At 34.8% G+C, this 24,750-nt stretch overlaps 1 protein-coding gene and 1 long non-coding RNA gene across 7 annotated transcripts; one reads left to right on the top strand and one right to left on the bottom strand.

Annotated features, from left to right (window-relative positions):
* The first annotated feature begins 5,551 nt into the window (after positions 1 to 5,551).
* On the top strand, positions 5,552 to 22,250 carry LOC131078830 (uncharacterized). Of its 2 annotated transcripts, none has more exons than XR_009370116.1 (4): positions 5,552 to 6,355; positions 6,527 to 6,589; positions 21,671 to 21,754; positions 21,895 to 22,250. It is a non-coding gene; the product is annotated as an uncharacterized LOC131078830 (long non-coding RNA). The 2 variants fall into 2 exon arrangements; XR_009370117.1 differs by having other exon boundaries at positions 21,645 to 21,754.
* On the bottom strand, positions 14,232 to 23,114 carry LOC131078829 (uncharacterized). Of its 5 annotated transcripts, XM_058016617.2 has the most exons (7): positions 22,532 to 23,114; positions 17,579 to 17,771; positions 16,643 to 17,328; positions 16,304 to 16,536; positions 15,545 to 16,203; positions 15,028 to 15,436; positions 14,232 to 14,920 (listed from the first exon to the last, which is right to left on the bottom strand). In XM_058016617.2, the coding sequence occupies exons 3-5, from the start codon at positions 17,272 to 17,274 to the stop codon at positions 16,028 to 16,030; spliced, it is 1,041 nt and encodes a 346-aa protein (XP_057872600.2). In that variant the 5' UTR covers positions 17,275 to 17,328; positions 17,579 to 17,771; positions 22,532 to 23,114; the 3' UTR covers positions 14,232 to 14,920; positions 15,028 to 15,436; positions 15,545 to 16,027. The 5 variants fall into 5 exon arrangements, with proteins under 5 accessions (XP_057872600.2, XP_057872597.2, XP_057872599.2 ...); XM_058016614.2 differs by lacking the exons at positions 16,643 to 17,328; positions 17,579 to 17,771 and adding an exon at positions 19,979 to 20,039 and having other exon boundaries at positions 22,532 to 23,102; XM_058016616.2 differs by lacking the exons at positions 16,643 to 17,328; positions 17,579 to 17,771 and adding an exon at positions 20,008 to 20,039 and having other exon boundaries at positions 22,532 to 23,102.
* Positions 23,115 to 24,750: the final 1,636 nt, after the last annotated feature.

Below are 24,750 nucleotides of genomic sequence, written 5' to 3'. Positions count from 1 at the left end.
ATCTTTGTTTTAACCGAAGATTATAATTTTGATGTACTTTTTTGTATTTTTTCAACATAAAAATTATACACTTTGAAGGCAATGATTGCTATAAAAAAATTAAAATTCCAACCAGAATGAAATTAAATTCAAGTTTGATCCATAAATTGATAGAGATAAAAACATCACAAAGTTGTGGAAATTTAAAAAATAAAAATAAAAATTATAAATTAAAAATAAACAAATAAATTATATTTACACAATATTCATGTGCATTCATTAAATTATCAATACAAAATTAATTACAAAGTAAAACTGAGAGAAAATTTGCAGACATGAGTGAAACAGATTTGGATTAGTTATTTTCAAAATAATACAACATTTTATCTTAATAATATTTATCTTAAAATAATGATTTTTGTAAGCTAATTACTGCCTAGAACAATTAAGGATCACAACCTGTAGCTATGACTTTGGCATACCTGCAACCAAGGCCACTTTAAAATATTTTTGTGCAGCCATGCCAACATCTTCCTTGTAGCCAGTAGCCAACGATACACTTTAAAGCCCATTCTAGATTATGCTTCCTTTTCTTGTCCGTGATAATTATTAAATTATTTAGTTAAAGATACAACTATTCTCATATTCATTTTCTTTATATCAAAAACATATTTCTACAAGTTTGATGTGAAATGATAAGAATACTTATATAGTAATCATGGAACATATTGACTAAGTGTTGGATGAAAAATTACACTTAGCGAGTTTTTAACTGAGCTACAACAGCGCTAGAGAGGGAACATGACATATGAATTATTTTTTTCTATTCATAAATTTACTCCTAATTGGGTTATGTAATTTAAAAAGTTTAATTAAATATATGGAACAAGACCCCAACTAGATTGTATTAAAAATAAAATATTGTATTTTTTATGATATCCTCATAGTTAATAGTATGCATTTAGTTCATGGAGTGAATATAAAAATCAATATAGTTCATAAATTTTTTAACAAGAGCAGGGACTATTGATCATCTTTTTTTTTTTTTCTTTTTTCAGAATGGTCAAAAGAAATAAATGGGAATCACTCATCGAACTACATGTGGAAGACGTTTCCAACCAAGGAAATCACTTCTCAAGTGAGGACCTTGAATGGACACCTATTGGAGCTGATAATGGTGAAAAGGACTTATGTGCTACAATCCTTCTTGAAAGACTCCCTCATTTTGTCAAAGGAGAAGGTTTGTTGGATAGTACCGAGACATCATTTATACGCAAAATGCATAGAGAGTACAAATTATCAAGCCCTACAAACCATGCTACCAAGATATACACAAGGTTTGTCTAGATTTTACGTAACCAATAACTATGTTATTTTTAGATTTAATTTTTGTTGTATCTCTAAATATATATATATTTTGTGTGTATAAATAGATATTGGTGTGCTTATGGCCCTGAAGACAATAGAAACAAACTTGAAAACACAAAAAGGATATGAAAGTTTACCCAAAAAAGGGGTTGTCGAGCCCACTTTCATGTTAAGGTCATGTATGGTAGACCACAAGTTGCAATAATTAGATATAATTAGTGGAGCCATTGTGATTCTAATGGTGAATTTTGTCATGGGAAAAATGACCCTTCTGGTGATCCAAGAGTCAATTTTGCAACAAGGTTATCTAATGAATGCAAATCATATATTGAATCCTTATTACTAATGGGTGTGGGGATCGACACAATATGTGAAAAACGCTACTTAGACCATAGTTTGATTAAGCCAATGAATAAGAGAGATGCATGTTTATTAAGAAAAGATGTATTGAATGCATGGAAAAGAGTGCGCTCCATTTGATATAAAAAGAATGAAGATGATGCAATAAGTGTCAGCTTGTGGCACGCACAAGAAAGTGATAACTTCTTCTACTACAAAAGACCAAACAACATAGATAATGTTCCTTTTATCATAGGCATCCAAACACCATGGATGCAAGAAATGATGGTTAAACATTCTCACAACTCAATCATTGCAATGGATTCAACATTCTCAACAAATAAATATGGTGTAAGTGGAAGCATGTTGTTTATATTTATGAATTTTAATTTGATCATTTATTTGACTTGAGTAAATATATTAGTTTAACAATGATATACTTATGTGCAGTATCAGCTATATACCTTGCTTGTTTTTGATGAACAAGAGGCTGGTGTACCTATTGCATGGGCCATATCCTCAATAAATAAAGTTGAGGATATAAACGAGTGGCTAACAAAAGTTTATAAACGAGGGAAGCAATATAAAGAAGACTGACATGTCAATGCATTCATGACAGATGATGCCAGTGCTAAGATTGAAGCCATCGGGATTTTCTTACCCTTACTCTCTATATTTAAAGTAAATTCAACTTATCATAATTACTTGGTATTTATTTTGTAAGAATATATCTTTTAATAATTTACAATTTAAAGCAATTTCAAGTTCACAATTCATTTTGTTAGAATTCTACTTATCATCTTCTTTAATGTAACTTGTAGATTATCCTTTGATTGTCGAGTACTTCTATGCATTTGGCATGTATGCAAAGCATGGTTGAAAAATGTGTACAGGTAAGTCAATATTTGATTAAATTATGTAGAAGATTGCATGTTTGAAATCTATTGGTTAATATTGTCTTTTACAATCTAGGTATGTCAACAATAAGGATAATGGAATAAAAATGTTTGATAGATTGGGTGAAATAATGTATACATAGAGTGATAAAGAAGATATCACTACTTAGTCAATAAAAAAATTCATGGAGGAATTCAAAGAAGAGAAGAAATTCATTGATTATTTTCAAAAAACTTGGAGCCATGATGAGGGTCGTATAGGTAATTTTGTCAAATTATTCAATTTTTTCTTTTATACAATTACATCATTTTTGTTATTTTTTGTATATACTAAGACATTATTATGTTTGTTTGTATAGCAATGTGGGCAATACCCCCGGTGTGATCATCTTGATCATCACCAGAGTCATCTTCACCTTGAGAGATATCACTAGTTTGGGATTCCATGGTGTGGCTCAGTTGGACAGGGGTTTCATTCATCACCATCCAGGGCACTTTTGTGGAGGAAACGTTAGGAGAGAAAAAAAACATAATTTCTAGAACCACTATTATCAACAGTAATGACTTGGATCATAGCATCATCCCCAATTTATCTAAATAATTTAGGAGGCAGACTCCCGTTAGAATCAGTAGTGGTTCTAATGTAGGAGGTGGAAACAGTAGGGATGAGCTCAACAGATAGTCTATTAGAATGCAGGGTCCTCATTGGGCCACCTCCAACATTAAAATCATCACTGCATCTATCAGAACTCTCAAAACTTTTGACAATGGACTTAACCAAGGAGCTATTTTCATGATCCATAGGGGGGGTATCCTTCTTGCTACCCTGAAAAGGGTTCACAACATGATTAGTAGATCTAATTCTTTCAATGGCTAACTGTTGCTCATTTTTCCTTCTACGCTTCTTAGATTTGCTAGTGACAACCTGGAAACTTTCCTGTTGATCATTCTCTATCTATTCCAAAGCTACTCCAATCGGAGAATGGGGGGGTGGTGCCGCCATAAATAGCCCAAAATTTGGGCAAGTGTCAACAACGGGAGCAACTCCGTTCACTGCAATATTGTCACTAGTGCCGGGTTGGGTCATGGAAGCGGAAGGAATATCAGGGTTTAAAGGAGGATTCTTCACATTTGAGTGATTCCTCCGAGTATCATTCCCCACTTTTTTCCTACTGACAATCGGACAATCTTTGCGTAAATGGCCCTCTTTTTTGCAGAGGAAGCACACATTCAAACCCCCTAGGATTTCAGTAGGGCAGGAGAAGAAATCTCCTTCAATGTTTAGGTCAAGAACTTTAGAAAGGTCGATTCTAGGTTTAATAGAAATAAGAACCCTAACATCTAGGTGCGGTACGAGTCGAGAGGAATCGTCCATGAGAATGATTTTACTGATAGGTTCCATAATCTGGGGGATAAAACGCCACAAGAAGGGAGGGATGTTCTTTATTAAGACCCATCGAGGGCATGAGAGAGCTAGGATTTCGTTTGAAATAGCATCTGTGGTCCAACCGAGGGCACGAAAGGACGTTTTCCCCACATTCCAGTAGAGTTTTTTAAGAACTTCAAGCTGCATTTCATGATTATTAAAGAAGGTCACAAACATCCCTTTCTGTATTTGTCTACAGAAAGAGATCCGAAAACCTAATTTTAAATTCCAATAATTGTGCAACTAGTCATCCATGAATTTTCGAGCATATTTTTCAACATCGACACAAGCAAACATGATGGCAGTATCTTTTAGTCTAGATTCTTCTCTAAAGCTATTTCATTAGCCATGGATTCATTAGGCGAAATGGAGGTAGAGCTAGAGTTGAAGCCAAGGTCCATACCTTCTGGATTCGCTCCTCCATCTCCATCGGCGGCAATAAACTTCACATTCTCAGAGATTGCAAACGAAGCCCTAGCCACAACCTCACTAAATGTTTTCCTTGGTTGCAGAGAAGGTTGGGAAGAAATAGGCAGGGTAGGTGCAATAAACACACCATCAGAATCCACCTCCATTAAGACTAAGGGAAATCGCATGAGCGAACAACAAGGAATACACAAAAGTAAATGAAGAACGAAATTAAATGAAGCAGATGAAATAAAGCATAGAGAAAAAGGAAATCAAACCACGTGGAGGAGGGAGACCTTCTCCACCACCACTGCTGAGGTACGACCCTCCAGCTCAGAATCACAAGATCGCCTTCATTCCAAATTGCAACACAATTCAAAACATTAGTAAAATATGCAGATAAAAAATATAATTAATTTATAATAAATAATGTCGTATTTCTAAAATACTTTTATATAATTACATGCTATAAATGATAAATGATTTGATATTTGATAATTACACAATCAAATTTATTTTATTCATGACTACATATTCTATATATAGTACACTGCAAATCTATAATATCAAGTAATATTATATTTAATTTTGTTAGCTTTATAAAAAATTGTTGATCTCTATTTTTATAATTTTTATTTTTACTTTTATGTTTTCAATTATATATATTTATAGATATATATATTTTTTAAAATTATGTGTATTATATTTACGTATTTTAGTTAGAATAACCTTTATATTTTTTGTATTTTATTTTTTACTATTTTTTTAACTCTATATTTATATTGTAGATCTAATATTTAACATGAAATTTTATTGTTTCTATTCCATTTTTCATTTTTTTTTATTTTAGTTTTTTTTTAATAATTATAAAGACCAATTTTATTAAAAATAATATTATCTCTTATATTTGATATTTACTTAAATTTTACAATTTACATTATGTTTTATATTTTTACACTTATATTTTATATTTTTACATTCTATATCTTTTTATTTAGTATTTCATATTTAACTTTACATTTTTTACTACATTAATATTAAATATTTTATATTAATATTTCCAAACTTACATTGATCTTAATATTGCATTTCACTTGTAAGTTTCTTTTATGAAATAGTTTCTGAAGCAGCAAATTTTAAATTTCACGTCGAGATGGGTGCAATTTTGGGGGCTGGGTAGACGTTGCCATTCTCGGGGGCCCCCGTCGAAACGGCAAGTTCCATCCACCGATGAACCCTGCGCCTCGATCGCATCGCAGAAATATTTGTAGGGCCGATCTCGATCACCAAGATCATAATACTCTAGAAGAGGGGGAGGCGGGGTTTTAAGGCGGTCGAGAGCCCTATCTATAGTGGGACCATCGCAACCACAGGATGTCAGGGTTGGTTCTCGCTCTCATATCTGGTCGTTCAATTACATCACAGACCCTCCACAAATCATTTTTCTTCATCTTTTCGAGCTTATCCTTCAATTTCAATTTTCCCTTGAGTTTATTCTCCTCTTCTTCACCCCAAACAAACCCTGAAACCTGCAAAACATTCCTCTTAAAATGATGAGCCTTTCCGCGCCTTCCGTAAAGAAGATTGTGAATGATTGCCAGCATTTCATCACCTCTGGTGAGCTTGGATAGTTTATATGCCACACTTGGAATGTTCTTAAGCTGTGTGCCTTTGCCCTGTTCAATGATGAATTCTCTGGGGCTATCCCTAATGGTGGAAGGATCAAAGGTTTTTACAGGATTCTTTTCTCTCACAGGCCGATCCAGCGGAGTAGTAGGCGTTGAAAGTAAATCCTCGGTTTTCTCTTCTCTGAATTCTTCAGCCATATCGAGATTCGAACCTGTGACTTAAGGTTCAAACCCTGGAATTAAATACCTCTTATAGCTTCGTTCAACGAATCGGCATCAAATATGGACATACATGTTCGAATTCAAAATTTGTAAGCTAATACATAACTAATTTACTGTCATAGATCATTTATTGTTTTGATTTGTTCCGCGTTAATCACGTTTATGAACAATATATAACTTTGAAAACTCCCTGGTCCATCTGTTCCTGATTTTTATCTATTATTTTGTTTTTTCGTTTTTCACATTCTGGATGGTAAAAGATGAAGAGGCAAAACGGAGGATCAGAAAATAGCAACCAAATGAGATCAAATTCCCTCTTCCAGGTAATTCTTTGTAAAGTTTTTATTTATTTTTATTTATTTTTTTACATATCTGGTAGCAGATGAAGCAGCAGAGTAATGTATTATTTACCCTGCCCAATAAAATTGTGCATTGATAAACACCCTATGAAATTTAATAATAGATTGATCAAAATGGCATGAAAAATTGACCTCTCTAAGATTTAATTCTTTGCATTAATATTGGCTATCATGGCATTCTGCTTCATTGAATTAATGAGGCTAGGGCACAATAGCACCTCTACTCATTCTTGGATAGATGTAGGGCTAAAATAGCCAGCAAATGTAACCCTAATCACTTTCTACTTTCCACCATTGAAAACTATTTCAAAATTGCATTAAAACCATGTATAAGAATTTCCTGCCAAAGAATGGAAGGACTATGTTTGTAGAAGGGTTTACTAAAGCTATCAGTTAATTGTCTTGTTTTATTGACAGAGGACATGAGTATCTTAACTTAGATCCACCAAATGTGTCCCTTACCAATACAAGAGAGAAATCAATTTTTCGATTGGTGATCATATGTTCTTCCCTCCTAAGGATGAGAGAAAACTTATCTTAAATTATTGAGATACCTCACTTTTAAGTAAAGGGAAAAACTTATTGTAGTTCAAAATTGCAACTTAGGGTAATATTAGAGTTGCGCCGTTGAAGCTAATTGCATTAGGAGGAGTATATAAAGATAACAAATTTCGTGTGAATTTCCAAGGGTTGGTTTGGGACACTTACATTGCAAGAGATATGGTTAGCAACATTAAAAACACCACCGCTTGGGGACAAGCAATCTTGGGAAGGGCAAACTGTTATGCTCCCACTTGACCAACCACAACCTTAATCAAATCTAGACATAGACAATTATAAATGATAAACCTGGTCAACTAAATTAAATAAAAGATAGGACCGACTCAAGGAAAAAAGAATTAGATTATGAGGGCAACTCAAGGAAAGATGGCAGTGATTAACTATATGAAGGGAGCCAACTAGTCTAAAACAAAGGTAGCAATAAATGTAATGGAGGGCCAACCTAATTTAAGAGAGATCATCGACTACTTAAAAGAAAAAAAAATGTTGAGAAAAGAGTGGACTAAGCTAAGCAAAAATAATTATCAGTAGTGGCCAACTGAGATTAATTTAGGATAATTATTGTGGTTTATCTTTAACATCATCAATTAGCATAGGATGAAAACTTGTAACTCTTGAAAGGAAAATGGTGAGATGAAGATGTGTGACTCCATCCCAATTGAATGTATCAAAGGAGAAACACTCCACCCAAGGAAGTTATCCATAAAAGGGTCAAGATCGATGGAAACAAATCTGATTTGAATGATAAGTCAAAGACATTTGAATTATAAGGTAGTAAGATACAACAGACTATTATATTTCTGAAGTGATTGGAATTGCACATGTTTGAATCTAATAATTATTAACTTGTGAATCTGGTAAAGAACAAAATTTATATATTTAATTAACTTGCCAATTCATCAAGAATCTTAGGATTAGTAATTATTCATTTGACTTTCCTACAAGCAATCATATCTGGGATTAGCGAGGAAACATGTCAAGGAGATGCAACATAAAAGGGTCAAGATCGATGGAAACAAATCTGATTTGATTAATAAGGCAAAGACATTTGAATTATAAGGTAGTAAGATACAACAGACTATTATATTTCTGAAGTGATTGGAATGTCACATGTTTGAATCTAATATTTATTAACTTGTGAATCTGGTAAAGAACAAAATTTATATATTTAATTAACTTGCCAATTCATCAAGAATATTAGGATTAGTAATTATTCATTTGACTTTCCTACAAGCAATCATATCTGGGATTAGTGAGGAAACATGTCAAGGAGATGCAACAGTCCTTGTTCTGTCAATTAAGTAGACCACCCCAAGTTGGTTACTTGTGGGCCAAGGGGTTGAAATGACTTGGATGGTCATTTCACGCTCTTGGGCTTAGTTGTGGAGGACAATCTCCAAGCGCCCTACCATACTTTCCCATGAAATTCCTAATATGGTTAACTATTGGAAATAATCTATGAAATGGATCCAAATACATTTAGGATATTGTGTTCTTAATAGGGAATTATTTACGTGATGTTAATTAATTAGAGTCTTCTCTAAGTTTAATTGCAATTATGTAATTTTAAAGTTGTATCATTGGAATTGTTAGTTTTGGCAAAAATAGAGTATATTCCCAAAGGGGAAATTATAACAATCAAATGTTCCTCATATATTCTGCATCCAAAAGAGTTGTTTATATTGAATGGTAAGAGCTCCAAAACCACCAAACAAGGTGTCCAAAGAAGATTCTTCATTCTAAACATCCCCAACCCTCAAATTACCTCCACGAAAGTTGAAAGGACACCAATTTTGGCCTAATACTTTCCCTCCAACTTGGGTGCCCAAACATATAAGATAAACATTTCATTAAATGGAATAAGTGATGGATAACCAAGAGACACCCGTTGCCTCTTCCAAGCGTCCACTTCTTGTATCATTAATTATCCTAGTCTAGGCATCCACATGTGGGGAAAACAATAAAAAAAATTGTGTTCACAACCCACCTTTACCACTACTAGTGGAGTCCCACCCTAGTGAGAATAAAGATCACAGATTATTTTCCCAATAGACCCTAAGTGCCTTAGGACATTTTCCAAGAATGTCGGAACCATGCAATATGACATGAGATTTACAAGGTAGATGGCACCTTAATTTTAACAACAAAAATGTCGAATTGCAAACACACACAAGTAAATGATTAAAATGGTCCTTAATGTAACCAATGGTGGACTACAATACACATCTTGGACACCATACATAGCTCTTTTGCAAAGACTTAACACCAATTACAATGATGAAATTTAATCCAATAAATCTTATATTAATCTCTCACCCAAAAGAACACCACTCTTAAAGAAACAGAAAAAAGCCTTGAACTCCAATCTTCAAGATTCCAAATAATAGCCAACATGCAACAAGCTCACCACCTTGCCATGGGCATCATTGCACACCCAAACCAAGGGGAATGAAGCATGTGCAAAGTAAAAATTATGCAAATAAGGTTAAATGCCACTTTATTAGTGTATTCACACAATTCTTTTTAGAATGCTTCCTTAGCCACTATTAGAAAGGTAGTTTTTCCAACCTCACCTTGGAAAGAGGGGAAGCAAGGGAACCTCATCATACATAAAATTAAGAATTTATTGTATACTCCCAACTCCATGATCAATTTCAAAGCTCATGTGAAACACAACCCAAAAACTTATCCCTCCAAAGACAGTGATATGACTAAACTACTTGTTCCAAACAAGCCCTATTGAAAAAAAACTCCCTGTTTCCCCATCAAGAATGTGACAGTTGTTTCCCCAACAAGAAAATGACAACCATTTTTCTTGTTCCAAACAAATCCCATTCATACTGTTAAACTTTGGCTTCTATCCCCCTTTCCATCATCAATTCCAAAGCATGTGTAAAACACAACCCATAAACTTATCCCTCCAAAGATGGTGATATGACTAAACTAGTTGTTCCCAACAAGCCCTATCTCAAGAAAAAAACTACTCCTTTCCCCAGCAAGAATGTGAAAACCATTTTTCTTGTTCCAAACAAACCCCATCCATACTATTAAGCTTTGGCTTCTATCCCCCTTTCCATCATATGTATTGACGCTCTCTCCCAAGTGAGGTGGCCAATAGAAAGGATCACACAAAAACACACTTCATTTGAAAAGAAACGCAAGGACATCACATTACAATACCATATATACTGACAATGAGAAATACATGAAATTTTATAAACAATCATTTTTAATGCATACTTATAAAGAACAAAAAGGGATATATACTAGGACTTCGAATTAAGGCAAATTGTTCTCTCTCCCAAAGCTTATCCAAAACTCTTTGCAAAGGTGATTTCCAAAAAAATGAAGTCCCTCAACAAGTACTCCCAAAGGCATATTACGGGATGCCATGTCATCTATTGTCACTCAATAAGGCAAGGACACATCACATCCTCATTCTCAAGGACTAAACCAACTACATGCTTAGTGTATCATTTATGGTTATGCAAGGTGAGCTCTTTTGAACCACTTATTTCAGAAATATGGGTTGATGTCAATTGGTTCAAAACTATGCAATTGAATCCCAAAAAGTCATCACATAATTTGATGCTGCAAAAACACCACTTTTATAAAAATTATAGACAAGTTTCATGGTGCTGCACTTGGCATGCATTCCCATAACATAGTTTTCCCCAAAAACATCTTTTACTCTGATTACATGACCTCAAATCTGCTTGCTCTCTTCAATAGTTCTTAAGCATCACATGCATGCATTTCTTTTGCAAAGGTAATTCTTCAGATCTAGGGTAATACCTTCTTTATGCAAAGGTAATTTGACAGATATATATATAGTATACGCCTTCCTTTTGCAGAGGTAATTTGACAAATCTAAAGATAATTTCAGATATTTTGTCATACACTTGGCCTGCATTACCCATACTGCCACATATGGCTTACATTGTTACATGTTTAATTCCCAAAAGAACATTAGGTGATAGCCAAGTGAGGAGGTGGGAAGAAAGCTTCCTAGCATTTCAAACCGATTTAAAGTTGGTGGAATATGAACTACTGTTCTTATTGCAGAAGCAAAGCCTACCCTGCTTCTTGTGGTCTCAAAACCATGTATTGTCTTGTCACACACTCAACCAATTACAACTAATAAGAATTCCCGAGTTCGAGAAGTTGCACTCATCAACCTGGATTTCAATTAAAAACTTTCTCTAATCCTTCAAGCTTTTGGTTCCTTCCTCAAACAGTAATCTTTTACACGTGAAATTATTTATTGATACACCTTATTAATGTTGGAAGGTAAGAGTTGCTTCTGCTTAAAACCACCTCTTGCATATAACAATTTTAATGGAAGGAATCTGCATCCCAGATGAACTCAACAAGTGATCTCTGACCAGATATTTAATTAGTTGTGGATGCATTAAAATGAAGATTGCCTGACATATTCTTACACAAATCAATTTTACTTGTAAATGTAAATCCACACCATAAGACTAAAACAGGGACTTCAGTGAGGCACTTCCAATTTTTTAATTTCTTGTAGCCTCACTCAAGCTGAGGTTATAACCATACCTGTCATAACAGCTGCATTCCAAGAAAACAAGAAGAACGATCAGTGAAATGTTAACTGGTTCAGAAATGCAAAAATAAAAACAGGGCAACCTGCAAATCCCAGTTGTTTTTACACCTGCAAATCTGGCTGAATTCACATAAAAAGGTTTAATGACAGCTCATATTAAATTGATACCAAAACAAAAATATTCATTGCCTAGGGTTTTCCTACAATTTATGCTCGTGAGGAAGGAAATCTGATTACAATGACATAATCTCCCGCTAATCTAAACATGGAATAACAAGATATTAATCCCACTAAACTAACACATAGACCATAGTCTTAAGGACAAAATACGCTCTTACATATTCCGAATACTATGCAGTATGCTCTGCTAGGTTTACAACAGTAGATCACAATTGCAGCCCCCGTAACACAGTCATCAGACTCTCTAGAACCCACCCAGACCAAGGCAATGTAAAAAGGGGACAAATTCACAAGGAATGAGAAGCTCACTGCACGGCTTCTTTCCCAATTTAATCAAAGGCAGACAAGATTGGCTCCATTCCACAACAATTGCCCTATCTAAATTTCCATGCCACATGAGAATGATAGTGACATGGCAGTTAGTAAAAGTATAATTAATTTTGAATGATTCTTCGAGATTCTTGGAGGCAATCAAAGCTAATGATAGTTGCCACCATATCACACCTGAACAAAAAATTATCAAATAAAACTGAACGCAAATTCTTGAATAAAACTCAGCTTTAACCATACTAGTACAAGACAGATGGTGATCGCTATGTTTTTGACTAAGCAGAAAACAGTGGTCCTGATCCCTATACAAAAGAAGCCTCCAGGACTGATCAAAACAGGCCAAAAAATGGCCAGAAACAGCACATTAACAGCACTTTAAAAGTCAAAGAACAGCCAAAACAATGAGCAACAACTTAATAAAAAACAACAGGCCAAGCACACTACAGAATGAAGAACAAAGTCTAGGGAAACAGATTCCCCAATCTGCAGTGAGAAATTTATACATATCATCATAATTTCCCCTACTAGCAGTAGTTATCTCATGCTTCTTCAGCTCCAAATCGTGCAGGATAGAACGAGTGGTAGCAGACCTGTGCATGATTTTAGTGTTAAACCTTATCATGGTCTCACGTTTTCCTCTATCTCCTTGGTTTTGGTCTTCATAGCATCCACCTCCTTCACAGTCTAGGCACAGATCTCACATTGCTGCTGTTCAAAAGTGTTGTGTGAAAGAATGCAATGATTGCAGGTTAGACACAAATTAGATTTGCTGAAAAGAGTTTAGAAACTTTTAAGCAAATGCAACTGGCAGATGTAGATGCAGACTGCACAACCTTTTTCAGTGCACTTTCTGTCTGTGCAAAATAGGAAATAGAGCTAACAAATTAGCGATGTGTACTTAAATGGGTCACTTGAAATCTAATAAGAGTTGGTGCACTAAATGAGTGGCTTTGCTGCCTAAATTAATGCATAAGACATAAGATTGTAAACAAGTGCAAGATGAGATATTCAATAAATAAATTTTATTTACAAAGTAAGTAATGAATTTAGGTAAATTAATCTATATTGCACACAAAGGTTTCACGGCCCAGACAAATTCAGTCCAATTCAAGCTGAAACTATTATGAAACAAGAGCTGCAATGCAGCTGGAGTCCCTGCCTAATGGAAAAAAAAGCAATTGCCTAATGCAAAAAAATAGCAGAGATCAATAGGAAAGGCTTGTTGATTGAATCTTTGAGTAGCTTAGTATCCGTTCAAGGTTCTATAACTATCACAAGCTCAAGCTTAGGAGCTACACACCAAACAATGAGTCAACAAATTGATGGAAGGAGATCCGAAAAATTACCCAGGATGGTAATATCAAAACCGAGTAGGTATCTGCACTAGTACCAGTACTAGAACGATATTAGTACAGTTATGGGTACCACTGTACCAGTACTAGAACGGTATCAGTACAGTTATGGGATCCTTCTTGACAGTACCCAGTAATGTAGCTTTTGATTATTTCTTATTTGTCCCTGTCAATAAAATGAAATAGCTTTATCAAAGTAAATGTAATACTTGCATGTAATGGGCTTCCTAACATGAAGTTAAATCTATCATTTACATTGAAGGGGAAGGAAGATGTTATTAAAATTTCGCAAAGAATAAAATGTACAATGATAAGTTCATAAGCACCTTAAAAAATGACGATAAAGAATATATATAGCAAGAGAATGTGGTGAAATCAAAGAAACGAGACTCGGACTCAGCTCGGACTCGGACTCGGGACTCGGCGTCAGACTCGGCTGGACTCGGGAAAGTGAAAAACTCAAGAAATTTAGAGATTTTTAAAGATTTAAAATATGTTTCAGACACCCTTTATTGAATACACCTTAAAGACACAATAACATCATCAAACTCGGCTCATTTGATTACATACACAAGTATACATCAATCACATAAGCATAAACGCAAATTGTAGCTGAAGAAAATAACAAACATAGATATATAAATATTGTCAAATGTATACAATATTACAAAACTCATGGAATAAAAAATCCATGTCATCATATGATCATCATCAAATGTTTCATACAAATACCAAAGGTAAATACAACTACAAGCCTATGGCTCAGAGGAAGCCCCCTGCGAAGGTGTTTAAGGTAGGTCCTGGATGATTCAGCAGCCATAATCGCTCCCCGTGACACCATGCCATGCTCACCAACATCAGGAACAACTGTGTCATTCTGAGTCTCAGTATTTCCTGTCTCTTCTCGTGCTCTCTACTCCTCCTCTGCCATGGCTACAGCCTCAGCCTCTATATCTACATGGTTGATCCAATCAGTGTCATCATCACTAAAGACAGCTGCAGGAATCTCAGGATTTGTGTGACTCTCATTGGCTCACTCTGCTTCAAGATCAACCTCATCTAGAATGATAGGAGAGATGTCAACTAATGCATTCTTTCTCATTCTTAGGCGGAGGTTGTAGTGAACAAAGACGGGATCATTCATCTTCTCCACAGATAATCTATTGCGCCTCTTGGAATGTATGTGCTCAAACATACTCCAATTGCGCTCACAACTTGATGCGTTGCATGGTTGGCTAAAAATCCGAATTGCCAACTTTTGAATATTTGGTGTCGTTGGGCCAAAAAAGCTCCACCAATGATCTGAGTTTGAAATGAGAAAAATAAATAAAATCAGTCTCACTCATGAACTCATTTAACAAGTTACAATATACATAAAACTAAAATTAAGCCTTGCAATTTATTTTTACCTGGTATCATAGTTGTCCTACTGTCTTTGGCGACAGAACGAGAGAAGGTCTCCCCTTGTGGATCTGAGAACAACTGTAGCTCTCGAATAAGGTCTATTTGAGAAGTACTAGCAGGTCCCTTCTTCTCCATGATTGAGTATAGCCCATTAAGGACCTCCACATCAGCCTTGAAAGAAGGGATAAAATGGAATGCCGGATTCAGATAATAGGTTGCTGCATGGATGGGCCTATGGCGCTGATGATGCCATCTCCTATCAATGATCTCCCAAATGGGACCATACTTGCTCTCATCTCCTCCATAGACAAATTTGATGCCCTCCTTCGCCCTATCCATGCCCTCATATATATAGCCCATTGTGGGCTTCTCTCCATCCGCAACTTGCAACAAAACCACCAAGGGCTTAACAAACTGCAAAATTGAAAATATTGTGTAATTTAGAAAAATGAGCAAATAAGAGAATACATATAATAAGTTATTAAACATGAAATTAAATTGTAGAATTTATAAAAAAATTACCTTCACTATCTCATCACAAGGGACCCAAAAGTCTTGCTCATAAAAAATGCAGTCTGCCATATCTTTCTCTGCAGGGGTGGTAGCATAGGATGAGGAAGACCACTCCTCACCAACAATCATACGTCTCAAGGCAGACTTAGACCTAAGCATGGATTGCAATGTGAGGAAGTTTGTGGCAAATCTTGTGATTCCTGGACGATGCAACTCCTTCTGCTCTGTGTATTGTCTCATAAGAGCCAACACCCATGAATGATTATATACAAATTTGCAGACATTTCTTGCCCTTCTACATGTCTCTTGACCCATGGGATTTTTCCAATATCCTCCAACATGAGGTCAATGCAATGAGCAACACATGGAGTCCAAACTATAGATGGGTGCCTCTCCATCAATAGTCTACTTGCAACAAAATAATTTGTTGCATTGTAAATTGTAATTAATGGAGGTACAAACTACAAGATAGTAATTAATTTGCAAACAAAATTAGTTTGTAATCAAAAGTTTATCCGCAGCAACATAATATGCTGCACTGTCGGTCACCACCTGTACCACGTTCTCCTCACCCACATCATCAATCACCTCTTCTATCTGCTCACATAGGTAGGTGGCATTCTTGCAATGGGCGGAGGCATCAATGGACTTGATGAAAACAGTGCCCCCTGAAATAAAAAAATAAAGCTAGGTCAATGATCATTCAATAAACCATTAGATAAAAAATAAAAATTTAAAGACTATATGAAACTAAAATTAATCAATCACCTGCGGAAGAAACATAAAAATTAAGGAGAGTTCTATTTCTCCTATCCGTCCAACCATCAGTCATGATGGTGCAACCTTTAGTGCTCCATATCTGGCGTTGTTCATCTAAATCCTTCTTCACATCATTCACCATTTGAGACAAAATGGGTCCCTTCAAATCACTCTCACTAGGGGCTTTGAACCCCGCCTTGCATATGGTAAGGGCATCAACCATTTCTTGCCAATAAGGAGACCTGTCGCAAATAAACTCAATGAGATAAGTTAAGTATAACAATTCAATGAGATAAGTTAAGTATAAAAATTAAAGCAATTAAACATAAAAGTTAGTAAAACATTCACGTGGCTACAAAGAATGGAATACTGCTATAGGTCCAAAACCTGCCAACTGCCATTTTAGCAGCATCATGAACCTCTTTGTTCCAACCCATGCCCTCAAGCGACGGTTGGGACCCAGGAGTAGTGCGAGGCACAAAGAAGGAATCCAACCTAGATTTACGAATCCTAGGTCCAATGCTAACACTCCCACTACAACTACTAGTGCTAGGAGCATGAGAAGTGGCGGTGGCACCGCCACTTATAGAAGTAGAAGTGGAAGCACCAGCGGAAGCAAATTGAGTGGGACGATATGAAGGTAAGGAAGAAGGGTCTCCAACACAACCTAACTGTGTCCCTCTTCCTAAATTTGCCTCTCTCCCAATGACCGCTCGATCCTCCTTTTGTTTCTTTTTCCTTTCAATTTCTTCAACCATTACATAACATTCACGTACGGCCTCAGAGAGTGCTTTTAGACATGGTTTGGCATCATGTCCACGCACACCAACAATATGGTATTTCAGTCTATATATACCTCCATGGAATATTGTTTTGCAAAATGTACATTTTGTTTGCCCCTTTCCTTGCCCTGGAAAATCCTCATGATATTTCCAAGCAGGGTCCTTTCTAATGGGGGGTCTAGAAGCTGAAGTAGACATTTTAGGATAGTTTTGTGAAACTTGAAGTTGAGACAAATAATAAAGTGAAGTTTGCTGCAATAAAACATTACAAATACAAAATAAAATTAATACATACATTCAAAAAAACTAAAGTAGGGTTTGTCAAACCCTACTTTTAAAAAAAAAAATTTACAAACCTTACATAGTACAACACTACAACTACATGCTACATACAAACATACAAAATATTTTGAAAGAAAATGTAAAACTTTCAAAATAAATGAATAGAAAATAGAATTTTTGCATACAAGAAACAAAATAATCTTCAAAAAAACAATCTTACCTCTTACAACAAGCTTGAAATGAACTGCAAACTCTTCCTATCCAACTCCTGATGCACCAAATCCAAACACAATGCAGCTCCAATGTGACAAATTGAAGAAAACTTGAGCTTCCTCCTTGCTGGTTTTTCTTCTATGCACAATTGTTTTTTTTCTATGCACAATTGTTTTTCTTCCCAACTCACTTTACTCCTCCTATTTTTGCAAGTGAATGAAATGAAGGTCGCTTTTAGGGATAGGAGATAATTAACAAAAAAAAACGGATTTGAAAAAGCATTCAAAACTAATTTTTTTGGGTCTTCTTTTAGGCTACACGCTGGTCGAGTTTGGGGCTCGAGACTCGCCGAGTTTGGGGCTCGGGACTCGCCGAGTTTGGCGAGTTTACTCGCCAGACTCGAGTCCGAGTCCGAGTCCTAGGGACTCGCCGAGCATGACTCGGACTGGGACTCGCCGAGTTCAGGCGAGTCCCGTTTCTCTAGGTGAAATGAAATAGACCTCCAATTGCAAGAGTCTCGAGAGTCATAAATCAAATATAATTTCAATGTTTGTTTCTCTAGGTGAAATGAAATAGACCTCCAATTGCAAGAGTCTCGAGAGTCATAAATCAAATATAATTTCAATGTTTGTTTTACGATGGCAGACAAAGTAATAAATGTGGTTGTACCAGAATATCCAAGGTAATGTGGTTATCAAGGTTTTAATTAGTTTGGGTGAAGATGCAATACTCTTTGTTTCTAGTATTTTCAATAAGCCTTACATTAAAATACTTTTCGCAGTAGTATGATATAATCTAGTTTGTGAACATTTTGAAGCAATTCTATGATCTTATGAATCAAATGAATTGTCCAATATTTATCTTTACGTTATGGGGATATTTCTTTTTAATCTAGTCTGTTAGATCACTGTTCAATACTTTTGCTTTGAAGAAACTAAAATCAAATTTCAGACTTTAGCAATGGATCATGAAAGTAGATCTTAGCTTTCCAAGAAATATCAGCTATCCATGAAAGCACATAAACTGCGAATTACCCTAAACAACACTATAAATAATGAAATCAGTGTCATTTCTCAGCTATCAAGAAATTATCCTAAACAACACTATAAATAATGAAATCAGTGTCATTTCTCAGCTATCAAGAAAGCCAAATAAATTGCAAATCATCCTAATAATAATACCATAATAAGACGCTACAAACCATGTACTAATCAAGTTAATGATTATTGAACAACCCTTAAATGATGCACAGACATTGGCAGTACAAAAAGGCTTTAAATTAAGCATACCCTTAGCACCAAATTTTAACTGATTATATGTATAATATTTTTTTGAACATCTCAAAAAATGTTCATTATGCATTCTCGATGTGCATAGTTAGGAGTTATTTAATAAGAAAATCAAACCTTGAAACTTGTACCAGATTTGAGTGATAGCCTAACTATACCATCTATGCCAAAGATTGAAACTAAAACTTAATATATCTAGACAACCAGGTTGAATGATACTAGTGGATACTTCAGAACGGAAGGATTTCTTTTGTTGTACTGTAGTTTATCACTTATATATCAGTACAAAAAACTTAGCATTTGAATAGAAACATCATAAAAAAATTATTAGGTAAGGTTTACCAATAAATTTAACCCTTATCAATAGAATGCATTATATTTAGTAGTTAGCTTCCAATCAAATAAGCCATGACAAAGTTGGGCTCCAACTAAAATGAGCTATTGCCCCCTCATTTAACATGTTTCAAGTTATAAAATCCAGATTGAGCAAAGGCAGTAGGGTAAAATAAAATCCAGTAATCCAATGTAACTATATCATGAAAGCAGCAGACAAATTTGATCTAATCCTAATGCAAATTTTGGACCAGCCCACTTAAATCTTCTCTAAAATGCTGCTAAAAAGTTGTGTTTATTACAATTTAGTATACACGTGATAAACATTATAGGGAAGCCTTGCTGATTGTCTATATCCAAGAAAAAATAGCAGAATACAAATTTCAAAGGGAAATCTAGAAATAGGTAAAGCACATCAGTAGAAATTCCTAAGCAAATCATAGAAGTTTCAGCCACTGCATCCATTAGATGAGCAAAGAAAAACTAAATTGTAAATCTTTTAAACACAGAAAGAAAATATGTCCAAAACAAAAAGGAGGAGAAATCCGATATTGTATAAGGTGTGAATAGTCTAAATTTTCACACCTTGAAACTATCCCTCGGAATGAGTGGGCTAACAATTCAGAGAAACATATGTATAACAGATTAAGCACTTTTTGCAACAAGAAAAAAAAGATGAAATCCTTTTTGCAATTAGCTACAAAAAATAAAATTTAATAAAATGATCCAAGAATCCCAAAAGACTTAGAAGGCACGGTATGAAATTGAAGAGATACCGAACTTACAAAAAAATTGTACAAAAACATCAACATACTTGGAGCTGTTTCTGAAGAAGATTCTTGTTACCTGTTGAAGGAAGAAACAAAACAATATTGTGATAATTGCAGACTGAGAGAACATTAAGATAAATTATTACTTTAAATAACAATGGTGTTGTGAAACATCTATTTATTAATAAGGGTGAAATAATTAGCCAGAAACCAATGAAAGGGAAATCAAAATTGGTACTTGAGTCGAATTAAACTTGTGCAATTTATCAGAAACCACTAAATTTAGCCATTGCTTCCATATATGGGAAAACACCATATGATGAGACCCAATTCAGATGTTGGAAAGGGTCGAACACATGGTTTAAGCTAATAATAAAATAAAAAAACCAGATAATCATTGATATGAAGCTTAACTTGATAATAAAATAAAAGAAACCAGATAATCATTGATATGAAGCTTAAGCTATATCCTTATTTATTTGTCATGGAGCGAGGGTAGAATCAACTGGCAATCTGGAGACAATCAAATGACTTAGACTTTCAACTGCACTAATGTTTGGTCAGTTTTATTTCATCTCAACTCTAACTTACAACTGTCGAATAGATAAGTTTGCCCGTCTAATTGTGATCAGTCTGTAGGGAAAATGTGGAAAGCTTGAACCGCTTGATGCTATTCACAACTACAATTTGCAAATTTAAATTAACTTTTTTAAGGATCTAGGGAGGATATGCACAAATTGGATTTGTCAATAAGGCTTTTGAAACTTTCAAAGAAAATGCAAGCAATTGCCAGGTGTAAAACCAGACTGCAAAAATGGGAGTTTTTGAACAGGGTATGGATTTCCATCAAAGCATAAAGGATAGAGGGATTTTGTCAGATGTAGTTGCAACTACTCTGTGGAAGTGAAAACAATGCACGCCAACTGCTTGACAAATTTCCTCAAAAGAATGTGGTTCGATGGAATGCCATGATTGCAGAATATGCACAAAAACTTTAAGGACAAGGCTTCAAAAGCTTTTGCGCAAATGATAAAAGCCATGTATTAAAATATTCGGGCTGCTTATTTTTTCAAGTTACCTATATTATACTACTTAAACCAAGCCTCTATTCCCGGTGAGATAAGTTATGCTTTATGTCACCGATGGCTTTCACAATTTGGATGCGATGCACACTTCTTTATCTCTAATCTACAACCTGTTAACGTACTACAAATTAGAAAACAAAAGCAATAGAGATTTTGGGTAAAACAGGTCGCATCCAGGAAACTCAAAAGATTTAAAACGTGAGGTGAATGATGCAACATCGAAACAGGATCAAAACTCCACGTCGAATCATGGAACTTCAATAGTATTTGTGGTGTTATAACTTTGGGGGAAATTGCCTTTTGTAAAAATAGAAATTATATGTAAACTGCTCTGTTTTTGTGTTTTAAAGGGGAATGGGTGTGGTTCACTAGCTGTTTTAGATCTTAAAATTTCGAAACAAACCTAAAACTTCAATCGCCAAATGCTTGACATGGTATAATGATTCATAACTATTAATTTCTGGACAATGTAGTCCCTGGTTGAAGTGTTACGTCATGTTTGATGTTTTGCTATGCACTGCTCATAATGTAATAAAATTCTCGCTGTTTGATCTACATTGGTGGCTATTATTGCATTCTTGCCAACAAAACGTAAGGGAGCTATTGGGTCACTTGATTACAGTAAGGAAGAAAGGAGTGCTCTTGCCATTAAGTGCCGAGTTCATCCATCAAAGTTTGGGAACTCAGACCGACATAAACTAATGAGGTTTGTTTTAATGTAGTTTTTGAATTTTATGTTTGGACTTAGTAACATTTTTTGGGAATTCATGTTTATGATTTTGCATATATTGTAACACACCTTCTAGTTCTTTAGTCTAATGGCTTTACTATTTTTATTCATTATAGATTCATGAATATATGTTGAATAAGGCGACTCTTGCACCTGAACTTAGTCCTATGACTAACAACCAAGATGCCTCACAACCTGTAACAACTGAGGTTGAAGACCATGCAAATGCAATTACTGTGACATCTATATAACATTTGCAAGCAGAAGAGATGATTGGGGATGTACATGAATCACATTTGAATCTTGATATAACTCCCCCAATAGCAAGAACCAGTGCAGAGTTGAGATCACATACAAAGCCAACAGTTAGATCAGCTACAAAACTAGGAGTTCTAAATGCAGATGTAGCAAACATGGATCATGAAATGAGGAATAACCTAATAATTAATAGACAACATAGATATCCTGATGATAGAGGTCTAATGTTATTAGTATTTGGCTTTTCTGTGGCTATATAATGGCTTTTAAAAATGAGGGATTTAATTTCAATAGAAATGCTCCAGTTAAACTATTTATATCATTGAATTGATTACTTCCAACAATTAAGTAACGTGTCAAAATCTTGGCATGGTCTAAATATTAGCAAACATTCAAAGAAAGACTCTAAGAAAGAAATAAAACACAACGAAAAATGATCCACTAAGTACAAATATATTAAAAAAACTCCAGGTGAAACCATGACAAGCAACTCACCTCAATCCCTCTACAATCTCCTTTGGCATGTTCTAAACTCTTTGACTGGGAGCATCAAGAAATATTGTTGAAGCCATCTGTCCTTGCGTGGACGCATACATGTATGCAAAATGTGGAAGGATAAGCAAGACACATTTTTCTCTCTTTTTTTTGTTTACTAGGGTTTCCATTTAATGGAAACGAAAACAAAAACTGTGAATCTCTTACGGATGATTCTACATGGTAGATTTTAGTTCTCTATTTTTTTTTTGAATTTTTTCAGAGGGGAACAAAATGTAAGAGGGCGGAATTTACATAATGATAGGTTTTCCTTAAGGTTTTGCTGAGTAATGTCTGCTGCATTATCCAGAGGTTACGACACTCAGACTAATTTACTGAACAAGATTTATTTGTGTGAGATCATGGATGAAATTCTGGAAAGAAGCTTCAGATCAAAAAATATATAGATATGTCGATGGCTATATCTCAAAATCTAAAGATCATATTGCTCTTTCCTTGACCTTAAAGCATGTTCTTGAATATAGAGACTGTCATAATAACAACTTAGGTGAAATTACAGAGGTATAAAATAGATGAAGTGAGTATGTCTAGCAAAGATTGCAAAATGTGAAAACATAGCCATGGCACGTGGACTGTTTAATATGCAAAAAGTGGAACCAAAGGCTAGGCACGTGTAGACTGTTTTTTTCAAAAAATTAAAAAAAATTGAAAACCCCTAGCAAAAATACCGAGGGTCAATCACGAAAAAGTAGAAATGAAGAAATAAATTAGTTTAATGATAAAAATAAATTAGACCATAGGTTAAAAACACTGGCATTGTTTCCCAAGTAGAAACTAATTGCAGAATAGCTATATGAAAACATAAGTCTCCGCCTAAAGGCAGGGACTAACAAACTAAGTGTTAGCCTAAATATTTTAATGAAATATGATTTTTAAATCTTCGTAAATCTAGATACAAATTTAGTCATTTGTAAGTCTATTGTAATTGGATTTTCTAAACTAAAATAGGGTTGCTTGTAGTGTTCATCATACTCTCATATAGATCAGTGCTTTTTATCATAATGAACATTTAGAAACCAAAAAAAATACAAACAAGTAGAATAGAATTAGTATAAGTCTGTCTGAGAATTAGAGGTATTACTCTGGTTATAATAGACATTAATATAATAATAGCGTGCACCTGTCCTTGAAAGGGCAAATTAAGTTTTTCAAATTATGATATTAACAATAATCACTTGATCTCGATGTATAGGTATTTGATAGACCTTTAGATTGTACAACATTAGCTTTTGTGTATGTTAATTTGTCTTAAATTGAACTACAATAACCACAAGCCTGAAAATTTAGGAGTTCTTTGGTTCTGATAAAAACCCACAAATAGTGGACTTATAAGGCTAAATAAAGAGTAGTCGTGGTGGTTAACTTTAAAGTAGATATCCAACCCTATCCTATATTTAATGTTGGTTTTAAGCTTGAAGCTTACTATTTATGTTTGTGATATCCATTTTATTTTTTTCTCGCACAGTGCTTGATCCACTTATCTACATAACAAGGTGCTTATTCGATGGAAATAGGCAAGATAGTATAGATCAAATGTAGCATATTCAAATTTCAAATCACTTGTGCATATGTTTTCAGGAGGAAAAAAGGTTCAAATAAAAAATATTGAGGAAAATTAGTAGAGAACTCTAAGACAACATGAAGTAAATTGTCTAATGAAGAGACTTTCTGGAGACAAAGATCAATAGCCTTGTACTTGAAGGAAGGTGATAAAAATACCCGATTTTTTCACTTAACTGCTCTTAAGCATAGGACGGTTAACAGGATATCCAGGTTATCCTGTAATAGAGGGATATTAACGGAGGATAATGATATAAGAAAGGAAGCTCTGGAATATTTTAGCACCCTTATGGGAGAAGTGGATAACCTAGACGTCTATAACCAAAACCTCTTGTTGCAAGCTATTCCTTCAACCTTGACTGAGGAAGACAATAAACATTTGTTCCGAATTCCTTCTAGTCAGGAAATAAAGAAGACAATGTTCTCTTTTCAGGGAGATAAGTCTCTTGAACCGGATGGTTTCCCTATGTTCTTTTTCCAATCCTTTTGGCATATTGTCGAGACTGATATCTGTAAAGGAGTTAAAGAATTCTTTGGTTCTAGAAGGCTTCTAAAAAAACTGAATGCGACCTTCATTGTCCTAATTCCGAAGATCTCTG

The sequence above is a fragment of the Cryptomeria japonica genome, chromosome 2 (assembly GCF_030272615.1).
Source record: "Cryptomeria japonica chromosome 2, Sugi_1.0, whole genome shotgun sequence".
In the NCBI taxonomy this organism is placed as follows: domain Eukaryota; kingdom Viridiplantae; phylum Streptophyta; class Pinopsida; order Cupressales; family Cupressaceae; genus Cryptomeria; species Cryptomeria japonica.
Note: the sequence above shows the minus strand (reverse complement) of the source record. Positions and strands in the feature narration are given on the sequence as shown.